The 20,263-nt window shown below is 35.3% G+C and overlaps 1 protein-coding gene across 2 annotated transcripts; it reads left to right on the forward strand.

Moving 5' to 3' along the window:
• The first annotated feature begins 181 nt into the window (after positions 1–181).
• On the forward strand, positions 182–19,577 carry LOC308697547 (BOLA class I histocompatibility antigen, alpha chain BL3-7). 2 transcript variants are annotated; one of them, XM_081376863.1, is made up of 9 exons: positions 182–246; positions 1,564–2,432; positions 4,249–4,509; positions 15,941–16,219; positions 16,943–17,212; positions 17,408–17,506; positions 17,629–17,652; positions 17,944–17,983; positions 18,064–19,577. In XM_081376863.1, the coding sequence occupies exons 2-8, from the start codon at positions 2,384–2,386 to the stop codon at positions 17,970–17,972; spliced, it is 1,011 nt and encodes a 336-aa protein (XP_081232989.1). In that variant the 5' UTR covers positions 182–246; positions 1,564–2,383; the 3' UTR covers positions 17,973–17,983; positions 18,064–19,577. The 2 variants fall into 2 exon arrangements, with proteins under 2 accessions (XP_081232989.1, XP_081232990.1); XM_081376864.1 differs by lacking the exon at positions 182–246 and having other exon boundaries at positions 2,238–2,432; positions 18,133–19,576.
• The last annotated feature ends 686 nt before the right edge of the window (positions 19,578–20,263 follow it).

Below are 20,263 nucleotides of genomic sequence, written 5' to 3' on the forward strand. Positions count from 1 at the left end.
GACACAGGGACATACCATATTGTATCTAGTATTGTGTTGACAACAGATAGCCGAACCTGTATAGCCGGTGTAGTTTTATGCATTGCGTAGGCTATTTGAATATCATATCATGAAGAATATACAACTTGCTAAAAATGTATTTAAGGATTTGTTCAAAAAATTTAGTGTGCAAATGTGCGTCACATTTCAGTCGCAGCATCATACTGGAAAAGTGGGGTACATGAAAAGTGCTGTAGCCTAGTAGATGTAAGTTCAGCACCATACTAAATTTAAATTTGAGTTTTGCTTGTATTTATTATTAAGTAATAAATGGTTTGTGAACATAATATTATGGTAACACTATAGAACAAGGTCTCATTTGTTAACATTAGTTAATGTATTAACGAACATTAACAAACACATGAGCTATACATTTGTTACAGTATTTATCAATCTTTGTTAACATTAGATAAAAATAAAAATGCAATTGGTCATTGTTTGTTCATGTTAGTTCACAGTGCATTAACTAATGTAAACAATTACAACTTTTGATTTTAATAATGTTTAAGTAGACTAAATGTTGAAATTAACATGAACTAAGATTAATAAATGCTGAAGAAGTAGCTATTGTTCATTCTTAGTCCATATTAACAAATGTTAACAAATGATAACACAAAACCTTATTGTAAAGTGTTACAATATGACTAAATAACAAACAAGGTAAACTAATACAATGCACCCATGAAGTGAGTCTGAGTTATAACTTGTAACACTATTAAAAAAGATGGACATCGGTTTATATTTTGTACATGCATTTATTTCTTTAATCAAATTAATTGTTCAAAATAATTTGTACACAAACCCCAATGAACCCCTTTCCCCAACCCCACCCCCACCCCATTTCTTTTAGTGCATTTTGGTTCAGAGTGGTATTGCTCAGTCTTTGTGGGTCGAGTAGAAGTAAATAGGGAAATAGGGTTACAACTCTCCCCTGCTCAGACATGATGTTTAGTTTTAGGTGAAAGTTTTGAGTAAATGTTATATAATAAGTTAAAAGAAAATATGTTGATAAAGATGACACCAGCATGCTTTAACCTGATCAGAAAATCAGATAATAATAACCCTGAGGTGAAATTATGACATTTTATTTAGGCTATTTATTGTTTGTTTGTCCTTTTATGTATGTTTATGTATTTTTAAGACTTACAACTTTGGCTGTCACCTCAACACCTTCTCCTACAAAACATTAGGCCTATTATTATTATTTTTATTATTATTATTATTACTACTGCTACAGTAAACGTCCTCAATGGTGTCCTCAAAAGCATGCATTTATCAACAAATACAGTAAACGATTATTTGGAACTGTCTGTAAATCCACTCTTCAACTATAAGTCAACTATAATATTCATATAGACAATTTACCAAAATGTTTATGGACACACCTGTAGACTAGTATTTTCAAGAATAAACAATGTCTCAATGCATTCTATTAGGGTACTAATTAAGAGAAAAGAATATGTCTCATATATTAGGCCTATCATACATCCAATACATCCATAGATTCTCTGTTATCCTCTGTAGGATCGCGGACTCGAGGGGATGCTGAAGCCACCTATACCCCACCGTATCGTGCCAGTCTGGGCTGGGGAAACTCTCTGGACAGATGGCCAGTCCTTTTTTCTTTCTTTTTTAATTGAAGAAATATCAAAACAAACAATACAAGTTCAATACAATACATTGCAAATGCTTGGGGGAGGAATACACAGTATTATATGAATACTTTAAAGAGTGTACATGCTTGTAAAATTTTAATAGCTTTTTGTTTCTTCGAGGGCAATATTGACTCAATATAATGCTTCACTTTATTTTTAAATGCAATAAAACATGTTTTTTCCCCTGAAAATTTGCATTTACGAATGTGAAATTTAGCCATCAAAATAAAAAAATATATAAAATAAGTGCGGGGTTGTTTATCTTTGGAGTTTACAATAATACAGATGGTCAGTCCATCAGGGCTTACACACAGTGTGACAGACTCATTCTCTCTTTCATTCATATACGGACAATTTAGAATCTTCACTTTACCTATGCTGCATGTAATTTGTGGAGGAAAACCTGAGCCCTATAATAGCTACATATTCACTTAACTAATATTTTGCTTTCACTTCCATGATCAACCCAGTTAAGGAAGTACCTCGTAGTAACTTGTGACGTTGAAGGTATATGGAATATCTATTGGCTGGAATTTCAGAGGCTATTTAGCCGTTCGCTCAGAGTTAGAGTCCTCAGACACATTTCACCAGTTTACTGGCGACAACTGAGACGTCTAGAACAAATATTCCAAGTCATTTCTCTAGACCGATTCTTACTGACGAAAACTGTTTCTCAGGAGACAGCAAGGATGCGATCTGTTGTGCTTTTGCTCCTCGGAGCTCATCTTGCTTATGCTGGTGAGTAAATTATTTTAATATGACAGTAGAAGCTGCATTTATATGTAAGATTGGAGTTTGGCGCATTATTCTATTACACTAAAAATACCTCCATGAACAGCCCATGTTGAGTCAAAGTTTCGTGTTATTGACACTTTCCAAAAATAGGTATTTACGCATGTTGCATATTTTAATATGATTTTCAAAAGCATATTAACTTTGTATGACATTTACATTTTGATAAATAAGTATCCTTTACTGAAAAAATATTCTTAGCTGAAAAAATTATTATACTTAGGCCTACTGAGAAAAAAAAAAGGGGGGGGGGGGGGGGGGTGGAATTGTTAAAGGAAAGGAATTAAAGGAAAATAGCATATAGCTGACATAACATAATTGTTGTACAAAATTCATTGTTTGTTGGTTTGAGTTTTTTTTTTTTTTTTACTCAAAATGTATTTTTTTAATAAAAAAAAACACATAGCATTATATAGAGAGATAGCATGCTATAGTTTGTTGTATCAGATGCATCAGTTTCATTTCTGACCTGAGAAACGTTTCTCTACCCAGAGGCCGATGACGAACTACTTGCTAAACCAACTAAACGGTGGTCTACTTTTAATTAAAAATATATAATATTTATAATATTTTAAGTATAATATATTTTTTTAATCATGTAGCCTATTGGAATAAAGCCCATTAATAGAGAAAATCCAAAAAAGGAAATCCTGCCGTTTAAAAGAACCAATTAACAACTGGGGGAAAAAATCTTCTGGGAGAAATTGACTTCAGCCTTTTGTCCTCTAGATGGCAATATAAGACCACGAATCAACCTTTCCTTCCGGCCAATAATAATAATAATAATAATAATAATAAAAATCTGTGAAATAGACTAATTGGATATTAAAAATCAATATTGTTACATTTTTGCTTTTTTTCATTCCATTATTGTAGCTTTCAAATAATACATTTAATAAATACATTTGTCTTTTACCCACTTGCAACTTTGGGGCGGCGGGCCTCCGGCCGCCGCGTCAGGAAGTATCGCGTGATATCAGGTCTCGCGATGTAAACAATTGCTTTACGGCCAAAATAAATCTGCTAAAATGCCGTCATTATTGCGCTCCCTCACGCTGTTCGAACCTGAATGAAGAAGACGTTTTAAAGAATGTCCCATCTGCTTTTATGTCGTTGATCTACTAGCCTCTGGTGTCTGAGAATCACCAACGAGTTTTTACAACAGTGTTGTCAAATATCTATTCCGAAGCTGTGGGGGGAGCTCTAGAGAGAAACCTGCGAGCAAAAAGCGAGAATACAGCGTAGAAATCCCGAAGCTACTGAGTGCTGCTTTAAATGTGGTAACTCTGAAAACGTTGGGTTACATTTTATTTTAGTGTCTGAGTTACAGTCTAATTTTACATTTAAGTACTGAGTAGTAATAATTAAGTAAATGTACTTACTATAGGGTTATGATTAGGGTGTGGTTTAGGATTAGTTAAAAGTAATTTAGCAAAATTTATAGTAATTACTATAGTAACTACATGTATAAATAATGTGTTATCAAACTTTGAATATGAACATAATTACATGTGAAGGGGAAAGAGCTTGTATCAAATGAAATATTGCAATATAGATAATTGTTTTCAACTAGATATAGTTGTATAGCAATATAGATAATTGTTTATTGTGGAATTCATTTTTTTTAAATAAAGGCTAATGATCAATCTTAGTATTCATGTAATTCTGAATTGTGTCAATTTTGAACAAGCTGTATGCAAGGATGTCTAATTTGAGATGATTACTGAAATTCCAGTCTCCCTGTTTGTGTCTCCGTCCACAGGAACACACTCTCTGAAATACTTCTTCACTGGTGTGTCTGGAGACATTGACTTCCCAGAGTACACTGCGGTTGGTCTGATGGATGAAGGGCAGTTCTATTACTTTGATAGCAAGGCAATGAAAGCTGTGCCAAAGACAGAGTGGATCAGACAGAATGAGGGAGCAGATTACTGGGACAGAGAGACTCAGAACATGATTGCTTACCATCAGACCTTTAAAAACAACATCCAGATCCTAAAGGAACGGTTTAACCAGTCAAAGGGTAAGTTGGTAACAAAACCAACAGACAAAGCAAATTTGATCAAATACAGATTTTGGAAATATTTTTTCCCATTCTCAAAAGCATGTAAATGGTAAATTAGTGCGTAATTTAATGGATAATCACTTATAGATTTAAGTACGGTTAGCATTCCTTTATTCTGTTGATTGTCTGCACAGAATAATATACTGTTAGCCCAAAATAATGTGAATGCTTCAATAATTCTTTTGCTCTAAATCTCGAACTCCAACCAACACTGATAAATAATGCAGCAATGTTGTTGATAGAGGGAAATGTCAAGGTCTGATGCTTTATTTTATTATTTTCAGTATTGATGGTGTTTATCAGTCAAACACCAATATCCATACAAATGCATTTAAAATAAGCGTACACATGTTTATTTTTTTATTTGGGTTTCAGTTTAGCAAGCTTATTAGTATGGGACAGGAGAAGAAGAGTTCATTTAGACCAGTAAATATGTGTGTGTACAAACAGGTTGGTAATTACTTTGCCTATGTCGATCAGTTAAAAGATTTAAATCCATCAGGTAAATTTAGAAGAATGAGATCAGATACTGAAGTATTTTATGTACTTAAAATTAAAGATAAACATCATTACTTTTCTGTAAGGAAAATAAATGTGCTTGAGAACTTTGTTAGAGACCCTAAACACACTTACTGTGAAACACTTTTATAATTAATTTATCTTTATGACTCAGGACTGTCCACCCAGTATTCGCATTAGTATTATCTGGGGACATCGTGTGATTTAGAAATTAACCCCCGTGTGGTGCATTCGCATTGGATATGATGATTTAATCACTTGCCTGTGATTTTACTCGAATTTACTGACTTGTCTCCCAGAAATGAAGTTCAATAGGCTATTGCTTTGAAATATCTTGTCGTTATAGGTCTAGCTGTATGATATATCATAAACAGAATAATGTTCATTACCACATGCTGCTATACATGTCATCAATCTCCATCTAATCATTCTTTTTCTTTTCACTCTTCTGATGGTTTTCAGCTTTCTCTTTCTGCAAATTGTATAGTTGTATGGTGTATAGTGATATGACCCAGCAACCAAAATACTATCAAAACACTCCAACTCCACTCCACTCCACTCCAAACTTCGTGAAAGATGGATAAAAAGGTGCATGGGAAATAAAAGCCTTGAAAAAATGATACATGACCCCTCCAAATCCTGGCCAAATCACAGATGCCGATTCGCACGCGACTAATATTATCACAGGACCTCGGTGTTCTGCGAAATATGGTAGATCATTTGCGGGGAAATTTTTACTTTACAAATTACAGACATGGCTGATTCGCACAGGATTAAGATCACAGACAACCTCCGCAATTATGCCAAATGACTAGAGGTCACCAGGTAATTCTTGTTCCGTGCGAAAAGGGCTTTATAGTCGGCAAGTGTTTAATGCATAGTTTCAGTCAGGATAGGTGGCTGTACAGAAAGCGCATGACGAAAGAGATATATTTAAGGAGACTTTAAATATAGTAATCAAAACAATAAACAGAAGAATCAATGAGGAACATAACCACAATCACACTGACCTTAAACAAAGCTAGACAATGAACAGAGAGAAACACACCTGAACTGAACTAACACAATCAATTAGAAACCATAGTGACTAACAAGGAGAGAACTGAACTAATTAACAGACTAGAGGATGAACAAAGATGAACAGAGAAACAGATCCAAGAACAAACTCAAAACCTGACAGTTTTAACATATGTTCAGATTTAAATAAGTATGTTATCCTGTTTAAGATTATTAATTTTACTGACTAGTCTGTTCAAACTCCAATTGTCAAAAAATTCAAATGTAACCTGACTGTTGTGTTTGATAGAACCTACAACAATTCACTAATTTATTTCATTTATGAAAGTTTTGTCATTTACTCACTCTCATGTCGTTCCAGAAGAATATTTACGCTGCTTTATAAGATAACCATCTTTTGGCCAAATTCTAAGGCAGAATCACATGCGTCTTTCACAGAGAATTCAATCCCACAATGCATTACAAAATCCTCAGTGAAACAATCCATATAGTTCTGAAAATGATAAAACAAAATAGTTTCATAGAATTAAAAACGGATTATTTTACACAATATTTGTGTATGCATATTTATGTTTATTAGAGTATCACATTTGGCAATATGCTAACGACAAACTGAATGGATTGTGAGTTTCCACAGTTGTGCAGTGCTATATTTATGATGCATGTGTTTCTGTCTATGTGTAGCGCATCCGAACCAGTCACTTATGAGTGTGCGTTTCATTCAGGATGCTGTCTATGTAGACTGAGATTCAGCTCACTGTGTTTTAGATCAGAGTCCAGACGAGCCCTACAGCGAATCAGAGCAGGACAGTTGAGCAGCGGGACTGGTCTCACTTATATGTGGTGTTTTAGAGGCTGTTACTGATAATCCCCACCAGAACTATTAACTACCTTAACCAGCAGGACCAGCAACTAGACCAGCACTAACCTACAGAAACAAGCCAGATCCAGCGTCTGAACTCATGCAGGTCTGAGCGGCTCTCAACAGGGTTTCTTTACTGTATCTGAGTGCAGGAGAACGAGAGACAGAGACACAGCAGAACCTCAGAAGAGAGACAGAACAGAGCAGAACTTAGAGCAGAGAGACGGCTCCCGAAAGACAGACACGGAGAGACAGACAGCCGCCAGATTCACAGGAGATCAACAGGTGACTGTGTCATAGTTAATGACAAACTGTCATGATGTTTGAATGGCATTTAGTTCAGATGTCATGAGACTCCACGGGTCCTCATTGTGTGTGCAGGGTTCAGACCCCACTGTTCCCACGGCGATAAGAGCCGAAACAAAACACTGATGCCAAAGACTAGATATATAAAGACGGTACGCTCGTATTACTATGATCGGGAGAAAGTGCAAAGCGCAATATGGCGGAATAAGTCCCGCCTTCTAAATAAAAGAGCCAATCGCCAGTTGGTGAAGTCATGACGTCACTGCAGCTGCTGTTAGAAGCTCCGGTTGCTATAGAAACAGTCAGTGTTCTGAGACGAACGCTTACGACTGCGCATCGGCTGATCCAGCCTGGAAAATGCAGTTTTTGTCATGATTTGAGCGTTTAGAAACAACATTTATGAGACAGTTGTTGTCAGATTTCATTGGTGATTTAAAATATGAAGTTTAATCGTAAGCTTGGCGAACAGCTTTGGAGAATTTAATGTTTCCCCGTGTAAAGAGAGAGGAGCTGCGCTTGCGGGACTGAAGCCGCTGCTCGAGAGGCGTCTGAAAGATGGCCGCCGGTGAATGACTCGCTGAAAGAGACTAATAATAAGCTACTCAATCAAAATAGTAAACACAAGTACAAGCCAAGAATACTTCGAATACTTAATTATACTTTTAAGTATATCTCGATCAACAAGTATAGGCCAAATATACTTAGACTTTTCTGTCAGTATAAGTCAAGTATACTTAAGTGCAATTTGAAGTATATTTCTGAGAAGTACATAAAGTATATTTCTGAGAAGTATATCAAAAGTAGACTGAAAGTATTCTTTCTTATTTTTAGTTTAAAAGAAGTATACTAATAGAACACTTGAATAAACTTCTTTTTCGTAAGGGAAATCATACTAGAATGTGGTAAATCATGGTAAACTATGGTAAATCATGCTAGAACATGCTAACGACGTGGTAAATCGTGTTAACATCATGCTACCAACATGCTAATCATATTAGCATAATGCTTGCAACATGCTAATCGGGCTAACATCATGTTATTCATGCTAGCAACATGCTAATCGTGCTAACATCATGTTAATCATGCTAGCATCATGCTAACAACATGCTATTCATGCTAGCAACATTATAATCATGCTAGCATAATGCTAGCAACATGCTAATAATGCTAGCATTGTGTTAAAAATATGCTAGCAAAATGGTAATCATGTTAGCATAATGCTAGCAACATGCTAACTCTGTTAACATTCTAGTTTAATATTATTATTCCACCCTGAAGCTCTTAATGATTGTGATCAATGTGTCCTGTTGTTTTTGTTCTTGCTGAGCAAAACCAGTTTCTAAAATGCTCTCGATCTTTTGAGCAGAAACCACAGCAAACCAATTTAACAGAAATGAATTATTAAAATATAAATGAATAATGATTTATTATACTTATTTATACAATTATTTTGATAAAAATACTCAAATACATATGATTAAATAAAATATAATTAATAATAGATTAATTAACATAGAGGCCGTTACAGTTATTTTTGTGTTGCTTTCTTGAAATGAAAGATAAAAACTCAAGCACTGTTCTAGTACGCATCATTATTTCATGATTGTATTTACACACACAGTTTCTCACGTCTTCATTTTAATACTGTGGATGGACTCCAGATGAAACGCTGTTCATTCATTTATCTGTGATTCAAGAAATCTCTCGCTTTTTCCCCACATATGTTTTAGTCAATCTCCTGCTCATCAGAAGTGTGAGTTCACACACACACACGTACAGTAGAGGAACACTGATGTTGATCTGCTGAACTCAGTGTGTGTAGAAGAGTCTCCTGCAGAGTTCAGCTCCAGCTCTGCTCTCTCACACACCGGACTGTCATTGTTCAGTAATCCTGAGACTGAGATCGGCTGATTCTGTGTGATTCAGTGAGACTGGAGCTCAACTCTACAGGATGATGATGATCCTCCAGGAGTAGATCAAATACTGCTGATTTACACTGTTATTGTGGTAAAGTTGAGTCACTCTTAAACCATGCGAAGAGTCTTAATAAGTATGATATCCTATTTAAGATTATTCATTTTATTGACTATATGTTTTCTTACTGATTAGACTAACGGTTTTCCAACAGCAGATTATAAAACTCTCAAAAATCCCATAGACAGAATTCAAACTCCAACTGAAACTCCAACTGTCAAAAAATTCAAATGTAACCAGACACACAAATGAAAGATTTTAATAGCATGTAACAGAGTAGGTCACCTCAGAAACTCTGCTCTCCGCTGTCGGGAAAACTGTCCTTTCTACTGTCTCCATCAGTTTAATCATAGTTGTGATGTCCGTCATATGATGCATTATAGAAACACAAGACGAGATGAATATGCAAACTCGCGTCAGAATTTACTCAACAGAAGCTCGCTAAGCATACAGACATAACCAAACAAACCCAGAGCATGGATTCAAAAACAGACCTCAATAATAGAACGAAGATGTCTGCTATCCTGATATACACAATAGTAAAGAGATACAAGAGTGTAAAAGAGGCTCAATAGATGAGCAAGGACGGGAATCGTAAAGTTTAACAATTCTGTTTCTGAGAAACGGTTCCGGTTCATTAATCGATCCATTATGTCGCGTTTCGGTTTTGTTCATGTCATGTGATTCCCTGCTTGTCATGTGATCCTGCCATGCGTTCCCTTGTCTGACGTGTCGTGTTGTCATTGGTTCATTGTTCACAGGCGTCCCTTTCTTGTCATTAGTCTTGTGTGTATTTAAGCCCTCGTGTTTGTCGTGTGTCTTTGTCCAGTTTTGTTCCACTGTTTGGTAAGCGTCATGTTTTGTTGTGAGTTCATGCCTCGCCACGCTTTTGTTTTATGTTTGATCTTCTGTTTCTAAATAAACGGCACTTGTGTTCTCATCTACACTCGCCTCCAGTGGATCCCTCACACATTAATGATTCTTTACAAATAATTGATCCTAAGAATCAACAAACATACTAAACAAAACAATATTACTTTTGGCAACATTTCTTTTTTAATTAAAGTACCATTTATTATGACAGAACGCTCTTCCTAATGTGTGTCTTTAACAGCCAGTCAGTAACTTCACTAATTTAAGTCACACAAGCCTAAAATACACACAACACAGTCACAGTTCACGTTTTTTTTTTTTTTTTTTTATTGGACGTGATGAAAATCATATTAATCCGCTGCAGTGAATAAGTCAACAACTGCTGCGACTGATTCAGTCAGTGAGAGATTCAGTCAAACGGATCATTCAGAGCGGTTCATAAGAGTCATTGATTCGTGAGTCACATTACACTGATCTTTTGTTTTCGTACGTGATCGTATGTTTGCTGTCGTGTTCGAAAACATCACGTTGTGTGTTTATTGTCTTTGTGTTATTTCACATCTCTCTCATCATAATAAATTCAGACGATAAACTCACATCTCAGTTAAATAATCATTTCTTTTGCTGTGTCGCTGTAGATTCAGCGGTCAGAAAACACTGTCAGAGTATTTCAGCACAGCGTCTGTCAGCGTCAGTGGAAGACGAACCGGCTGAATTCGTCCAGTTCTTTTTTGTAAGAAAAGAAACCAGTTAGAGATCTGTCTTAGAGACAGAGGAGGAAAAGTGAAGGTTCAGATGAGCTGAAGTGATGCGACAGGACGTCCTGCTGAATGAAATCATGATTGACTTTTCAAACAATCTATTTTATATGAATCACAGGAGCTTTACGACATCAAGCGTGTTTTATATTGTGTCTCTGTCGTGGTTCCTCAGAATAAGATTGTTCTTCTGTGGTAGTTTCAGTCGCTGCTGAAGCTCAGATCAGATGTGATTCGTCAGACGTCAGGCTGGAAATAAGGGCAGCTTTACTCTTATTAGAGAAGCAGAACGATGGTTGATCAGTTATCTGTTATTGATCAGAAGGACACAGAAGAACATCCTCCACACAATCAGATCAGTCGTTCTCAGATCTCTGAACCTCCATCAGGGTTTGTCTTTCTGTTAGCAGACGCTCTGACTGTTGTGTTTGATAGAACCTACAACAATTCACTCATTTATTTCACAGAAATCTGCAGTGATATCCATTTAATCAATAGATACACACCAATATGTGTATTACGTTTTTGTCTATCACAGTGTAGACTTTCCACTGGATTCTGTTGTTTTATCCTGAGCTAATGATATTTTCTACAGCCTACCTTTAAAACCTAAACTTAAAGGGTTAGTTCACCCAAAAATGAACGTTTTGTCATTTACTCACTCTCATGTCGTTCCAGAAGAATATTTACTCTGCTTTATAAGATAACCGTCTTTTGGCCAAATTCTAAGGCAGAATCACATGCGTCTTTCACAGAGAACACAATCCCATAATGCATTGCAAAATCCTCAGTGAAACAATCCACATAGCTCTGAAAATTATAAAACAAAATAGTTTCATAGAATTAAAAACGGATTATTTTACACAATATTTGTGTATGCATATTTATGTTTATTAGAGTATCACATTTGGCGATATGCTCACGTCAAACTGAATGGATTGTGAGTTTCCACAGTTGAGCAGAGCTATATTAATGATGCGTGTGTTTCTGTCTATGTGTAGCGCATCCGAACCAGTCACTTATGAGTGTGCGTTTCATTCAGGATGCTGTCTATGTAGACTGAGATTCAGCTCACTGTGTTTTAGATCAGAGTCCAGACGAGTCCGACAGCGAATCAGAGCAGGACAGTTGAGCAGCGGGACTGGTCTCGCTTATATGTGGTGTTTTAGAGGCTGTTACTGATAATCCCCACCAGAACTATTAACTACCATAGACAGAATTCAAACTCCAACTGAAACTCCAACTGTCAAAAAATTCACCAGACACACAAATTAAAGATTTTAATCTGTGTGTGTAGAAGAGTCTGCTTTCTACTGTCGGGAAAACTGTCCTTTCTACTCTCTCCATCAGTTTAATCATAGTTGTGATGTCCGTCATGTGATGCATGATAGAAACACAAGACGAGATGAATATGCAAACTCACGTCAGACTTTACTCAACAGAAGCTCGCTAAGCATTACCAAACAAACCCAGAGCATGGATTCAAAAACAGACCTCAATAATAGAACAAAGAATCTGCTATCCTGATATACAACAATAGTAAAGAGATACAAGAGTGTAAAAGAAAGTCAATAGAGGAGCAAGGACGGGAATCGTATTCTGTTTACAATTCTGTTTCTGAGAAACGGTTCAAATTCATTAACCGATCCATTAATGATTCTTTAAGAATAATTGATTTTCACTAGAATCAACAAACATACTCAACAAAAACAATATTATTGTGTAATAATAAATATAATAATAATAAAATTTCTTTTTGGATAAAAGTACCATTTATTATGACAGAACGCTCGTCCTGATGTGTGTCTTTAACAACCAGTCAGTAACTTCACTAATTTAAGTCACACAAGCCTAAAATACACACAACACAGTCACGGTTCACGGTTAATTTTGATTGGACATGATGAAAATCATATTAATCCGCTTCAGTGAATAAGTCAACAACTGCTGTGACTGATTCAGTCAGTGAGAGATTCAGTCAAACCGATTCTTCAGAGCGGTTCATAAGAGTCACTGATCCGTGAGTCACATTACACTGATCTTTTGTTTTCGTACGTGATCGTATGTTTGCTGTCGTGTTCGAGAACATCGCAATAGAAATCATGTTGTGTGTTTATTGTCTTTGTGTTATTTCACATCTCTCTCATCATAATAAATTCAGACGATAAACTCACATCTCAGTTAAATAATCATTTCTGTTGCTGTGTCGCTGTAGATTCAGCGGATAGAAAACACTGTCAGAGTATTACAGTACTGAGATATTTTTAATGAAATCTGAGAGATTTCTGTCCCTGCATTCAAAGTCTCTTCCTCAAGAACTAATGAAGTTTGTTCTCGCGCATCAAGCAAGTTTGGGTTGAGCTTCTGTTTATGTTCAATGTTTATATGTGAATAAAAGACTCAATTAAATCGGTTCGTCATATAAAGTGATTATGTCTCTTCAGAAGACTTGGATTAAACAGCTCGATTCATATGGATTTATTTTATGATCTCTTCATGAATGTTTTGAACTGTCAGAGTTTTGGATGAATAGACTTTCAATGAAAGGACAGAAATCTCTCAGATTTTATTAAAAATATCTTCATTTGTGTTTCAAAGATAAATTATAGTCTTATGAGTTTGGAATGACATGAGGGGGAATAATTGTTGGGTTTCCATGTTTTCTGGGTACTTTCCATAGACTGTTAAAAAATAGTTGTCAGAAATTCCCTAAAAAAATACTGTCAATGTTTCCAGTTTTACAGGATGTCTGTATATTTTACAATTATACCCGTATATTTCATTTAGTTATAATACTTTAACTACCAAAATGTACCTTTTCACCTTAAAATGCCCTGATAACATCACAATAATACAGGAGGCACAGTAGAAAGACACATGATAGTTCATCGTAAGGCCTGTTCATAAAACATGGTCAACACTCATATATTATAGACGGTGCACACAAACACACAAACACAACACTAAAATAATGCAATAAACATTAACTAAATAACATCAAATGTAACACTAAACACACTAATGTACATTACTGATAACAAAAATAACAAGACAAAATTATTTCTAAAAAACAAACAATCATATGTGATGTGTAATGCAGTGACTTCTGGGAATTTCCTTTTAGTGTTTTCTTTACTATAAATTATATAATTTATAGTTTTTCTTGCAAAAAAACATTAATTTGACAGTATTTTACAATAAAATACATTTTCACTGTGTATGGTATCTATCTATTGATCTATCTATCTATCACTATAAACAACCACCCTGAATACCCTAGCAACCACATAGCAACCACCCAGAGTACCCTAGCAACCACATAGCAACACACTAGCAACCACCCCAAGTACCTTAGTAACCACATAGCAACATCATAGCAACCACCCATAATACCTAGCCACTTCATAGGAACACCCTGGTAAACGTCTAGAAACCATCCAGGACACCCTAGCAACTGCATAGCAACCATGCAGAACACCCTAGCAACTGCCTAGCAACCACAAAGCAACACAATATTAACCATCCAGAACATCCTAGCAACGGCTAGCAATGCCCTTGAAACCAAACTGAACACCATAGAAAATACATAGCAATCTATTTATTTGTCTGTCTGTCTGAAAACAAATGCCAGGACATGTCAAAACACCTCCAGAGCCCAGAGGGTTAAAACCTTCAAACTTCAAGCTTTTTAAAATACTGTACTTCACAATTCAAAACTGCTTCAAACTTCAAGCTTTTTGAACAAAAAATTACTCATCTAGTTTACAATCTTTTTTCTTTAACAGGACCTAAAAATGTCCCCACAATATAAATTCAGGTTTTACTATCGTTGTGGGACTTTTTCCCCCCACAATGTAGGGAATACCTGAACTCCACACACACCTACACAACACACACACACACACACACACAAACTGTTTGTCTCTCTCTGCTGTTTTAAAGCGCTCAAGTCGCTCTCACTGTTGGTCACTCAGAGAGTAAATGGTAAAACAGTGAATGTTTGTCACCTCGTCAATGACCAAACGAACACTCATTAATGTCACTGATGATGGGCTGATATGATGGTGTCTCTGTGTTGTTGTTCTTCTACATCTGTTTGGTCTTAAGCATGAATCTAGTTCCTGTTAACCCTTTCCTGCGTGTGTTTTCTCCTCTGCACTGCTGATGGATGTCGTCTAGAGCTGTAGCTGGATTGTGGCACATTCATTTATTATTTTACTCCGACTGAACAAAGAAAAGTTGATCTTCTTTCTAGAATCTACTCACATGAGACGGTCAAGGGTGAAATAGGTCACAGTTTCGACAGTATCCCAGATTAAAAAAGAAAAGAAAATACGAACACATGAATCACACACAGGCTGAGGATTGTGTAGAATGAACTCTTATGAACTGTTATTATGGTAATGACTGAGTCACCATTTAACAGTGTGAAGAGTCTTGAGCATTTTGCAAGATCAACCAAAGGGAGTTTTGTAACCAGAGTAGGTTACTTTAGAGACATCTGCTCTGAAAAACGACTCTTTCTAATGTTTCTATGAGATTATTCATAATAAAAGAGAGAAAAAGAAGGGAAAAGGATGAGTAGAGGTGGGAATTGTATAAGGTTTAACAGTTCTGGTTCTGAGACAGATCTGGTGCAGTGAATAATTCAACAACCACTTTAAGTCAGTGAGAGATTCAGTCAAACTGATCATTTAAAACAAACACCAACTGATTAAAAAGAGACAGTTCATAATAACCATTTATTGTCATTATTATTGAATACACTTCTGCACAGTATGATTTATGAATGCTCTTTTGTGGAACCAGTGAAGACATCACAATATAAATCTATGTTGTTTATTGTCTTTGTTTTATTTCTCAGCATCTGTTCTTTATCTCTCATCATAATAAATTCACAACGATTTATTTATAACTTTTTTATAGAGTTGAGGCTAAAATACAAAAAAAAATATGTTCAGTCAGATTTATTTGATTCTGAGTCAGACATGTTGGGACTTTCTGATTGACTGATGATTTTAATTTGATTGTATGAATTGATTAATTATACAGATTCATTCAAACCGTCTCTTTTCCTCAGGTGTGCACACAGCCCAGGAAATGTACGGCTGTGAGTGGGATGATCAGACTGGAGAAACAGATGCGTTCCGGCAGCTTGGATATGATGGAGAGGACTTTGTGTCTCTGGATTTGAAGGAGATGAGATGGATTTCCCCCGTGCAGCAAGGAATCCCCACAGTACAGAAGTGGAACAATGACAGAGGCTTTATTGAGAGTGACAGAAATTACTTCAGCTCACAGTGCATTGAGTGGCTGAAGAAGTATGTGAACTATGGAAAGAGCAGCCTGCAAAGAAAAGGTACATCACTTCTTATCCAGCATTGATTATAAAGCCCAACATGTTCTGTTAAAAAAAAAAAAATAGTGTACACTGGAATAGTCATTGTAAAAAATAGTTTTGTCACTTGAGATATCTTACAATGCTGTAGTTTTCTTTCCTTCAGAGTTGATTGTTTAGATTATTTTAAGCAATACAGATCATGTGGTTTGTTTGTAGATATGAATTAAAATGTATTATTTAAATGACTTACTACAAAAGATCCAGGAAAAGCATGTTAATCTAATCCCGTCAATTATGAACCGGCTAGAAAAGCATAAGCTAAGTAGGCATTATGTGTTGTAGTGGCTAAAGCTCAGTGTTCAGTTACAGGTTACTGCTTAAGTTAAGAAAACCCTTAGAATACTTGTGTGTTTAGTTACTCGATGTGACAAAGTTTCATTGAAGACAGACACTACAGGAAGACTGACAGTAGCCGAATTTTGAGATCATTAGAATCTGGATAAGCAGGTGCTTTAAAATTGTCTTGTTTGGGAAGACTCAAAATTCTCTCTCTCTCTCTCTCTCTCTCTCTCTCTCTCTCTCTCTCTCTCTCTCTCTCTCTCTCTCTCTCTCTCTCTCTCTCTCTCTCTCTCTCTCTCTCTCTCTCTCTCTCTCTCTCTCTCTCTCTCTCTCTCTCTCTCTCTCTCTCTCTCTCTCTCTCTCTCTCTCTCTCTCTCTCTCTCTCTCTCTCTCTCTCTCCAGTCTCTCCTCAGGTGTCTCTGTTGCAGAAGTCTTCCTCTTCTTCAGTGACGTGTCATGCTACAGGTTTTTACCCCAGTGGAGTAACAATCACCTGGATGAAGAATGGACAAGAGCATCATGAGGACGTGGATCTCGGTGAACTTCTTCCCAACGAGGACGGAACCTTCCAGAAGACGAGCACCCTCAGAGTCACACCTGATGACAGGAAGAACGAGTTCAGCTGTGTGGTGGAACATCAGGGTGAAACCATCAGAGAGATACTGACAGACGGTAAGATCTTAATCATCTATGAAAAGAGTGATTGTCTTGATGATTAGACCAGGATATTATAAAATGTTCATGGAAATGATTTGCTTTATGCTTACAAACTTGTTCAGGAATGTGTTATATAGTGTCACAAACAATATTCTATTAAATAGTGATGTACTGCAGACATCTGATGTTTTCTCCTAATCATATTCTCAGATTCTGTTCCCATTGGCATCATTGTTGGAGTTGTTGCTGCTCTGATCCTGTTGGTTGTCAGTGGTGTTGTTGGGTTTGTGGTGTATCGGAGAAAGAAAGGTGACACATTGTCTCATATTTTATCACTATCTCCGTATTGACTACATTGTATGTTTCACACATTTGTGTGCTGCACTGATGGGTGAAATAACTCACAATCTACCTCTCTGCTTGTTTTTCAGGCTTTAAACCCGTTCCTCAGAGCCGTAAGTTCCTCATAATCTCTTTTATCATAACACGTTTATAATAGATGGGATCTGCCATTTATTACTAGTATATATTGTGTACCATGTTCTTATTTAAATCTGTTAACTAGTTTTAAGTAATGTAAGTAATGTAAATTAATATAATAAATCAAAATAGATGTTGTGTATCATATTATATTTTTCTCTAATGTAACTAAAACTAATAAATATGACGTATTAATATGTAATGACACTGCTAATTCTAGGAGCTGACTGTTGTATTATTGTTGTAATTTTCTTTTTCTGTTGTAGAATCTGATGATGGATCAAACAAATCCTAAAGCACAAAGATGTAAGTGTGTTATTTTTATTATTCATCAGTGCAACTGTCAGTCATGTAAAATTAATGAAGTGTAATATGTTGTCATTTAGGAGACCAGATGAGTGCGAGAGATGAAGTTGAAAAAATTAGCCTAATCCTGCTGTCCATCTTTCTTGCAGAACTACATGTAAACACACACATGGTGGGATTGATCTGTTTTATGGTTCTAGATTGATTACTAAAAGTCTAAAAAAAAAGTTCTAAAGATCTAAAAGTAAAGTTTTTGTTTCTTCAAACTTTGTTCATCTTTTGTTTTTTTATTCATTTTATGAACTCATTTTGATCACAGAACCTAAACTGGAAAATGTTTATATTTCTCTTTGGTGACAAAGAAATACAAATGATATACAAAACAGAATACAAATTATTGATTTGCAAGTTTAATTGAATTGATTTGGATTTGTGATATCAGACTGAAATGTTTATAATCAGTTTAACCACCCAGGTAGATCAGTCTGTGTCTAAGAAGATACATGTTTCTAAAGAGAATTTCTGTGGGGAAATTTCATTTTCATTCAATTGTCATTTAAAACATTGAATTGTTTATCTACTGAAACATTTAGATAACTTTATATAAACTTTAAAATGATCTAGAGATTGGAAATTTGTTTTTCTTTCCATCAATTAAACTATCAATATGATTTTGCATTTTATTCCTTAAATGGGGTTAATAGGTTTGTTCTGTTTGTAGATTTCATTTGTTTGTGTTTTAAATGATTTAGATGATAAGCTGTACTTATTTGATTCTCGTTAAATAATCGTATGCTGTACTATTAAACTTTTACATGAATGTCTGAACAGTACAGTAAAATATAGATATTTTCCTTTATTTGAGGTTGGTACATATAAATTAAATTGAATAAATGTTTTTGTAAATTGGTTGCCTTTAGTTGTAATGTGGTTTTGATTCTTTTAAAATAAATAAACCTCACAAAAAGGAGCAAGTGGTAAATGTCTGTCTTTCACTCTTTTACTCCAAGATAGCAAAATTCCGATTTCATCAGAATCTATCAATTGTTGCTCCAAATGCAGCAGTTGATATGAAATATGAATCAGAATTACTTTATTTTACATTGCTGAAATAAAGTACCATTTGTAGAATTTTAGGTGACATTTTAGAATAATGGTCCATTTATAGGTAACAATGCAGGACTGATGACTATACATTAACACTTCAGCTACTACTACAGTTATTTAGTACTGAGATAGTTCCTTATAGACTTTTTTTTCTGCTTTAAAATAATATCTGTGCACAGAGGATATGGGACATATTTATTAATTTAAAGAACTAAAGAGTCTTTATCTTATGGTTAGTTAAAATGCTGGTACAATATTAAAGAAAGAGTCCTTTGAATTGAATTGAGCTGAATAATGGCACTTGTCTCCAGTGCAGCTGCTTATAGCTGAATTGAACTTGTTTCAAATTTGATGAAGTTTGCATCATTGATTCTGTTCCTTTCTTGTTTATGATTGTGAAGATGTTGTGAAAAAATGTCGAATGTATAAAGTGCTATAAAAATAAAGGACTTGACTTCACTGATTAAAAATGTAATCATAAAATCCCAAATAGAAATCTTTTATGCATCTGATACACAACCTGCAACATTCAAATCTACCTAGCAACTAATGGCCCAAATTAATACTAGTTCATGCATTAGCTAGAACGACACATTCTTCATTTCCATTCATCTTTTTTTTGTTGTTGTTGTTGTTTGTTTTTGAGTGAAAACATAATGTAGATAAAAATACTATTTTAACAATGCTTAAATTAAGACTTTAACTAAAAATGTATGTTGTTCCATGGGTACTAATCTTTAGACCAGTTTTGCATCTAATATGTACATGGTCCTAAAAATTACACATCAAAATTTTTGTTATGGGTACTATCATTGTCATATTAAGACTTTCAATACAAAATGATTTTAATCCAGCAATAGTAATAATTTAGAGCAATAATTGAAGTACAGTCTCTGTTTTAAACTGTCAAATACCACTATAATGAAATTATATTTTATCTGTGTATACCTTACAAATATGCACATTAAGGCCCTGCAAAATATGAACATTAAGGCCTGGTTTCACAGACAGGGCTTAAGACAGGATTAGGCCTTAGATCAGTTCGGACATTTAAATAGCTTTTACTAACGTGCCTTATAAAAAACATTACTGGTGTGCACCTTGAGACAAAACAATGGCACTGACATGGCAAGTCCAACTTGCTTTCAGAAAAAAAACAGCTCAGGAATGCAG

This window comes from Scardinius erythrophthalmus, assembly GCF_964197995.2.
Source record: "Scardinius erythrophthalmus genome assembly, chromosome: 10".
In the NCBI taxonomy this organism is placed as follows: domain Eukaryota; kingdom Metazoa; phylum Chordata; class Actinopteri; order Cypriniformes; family Leuciscidae; genus Scardinius; species Scardinius erythrophthalmus.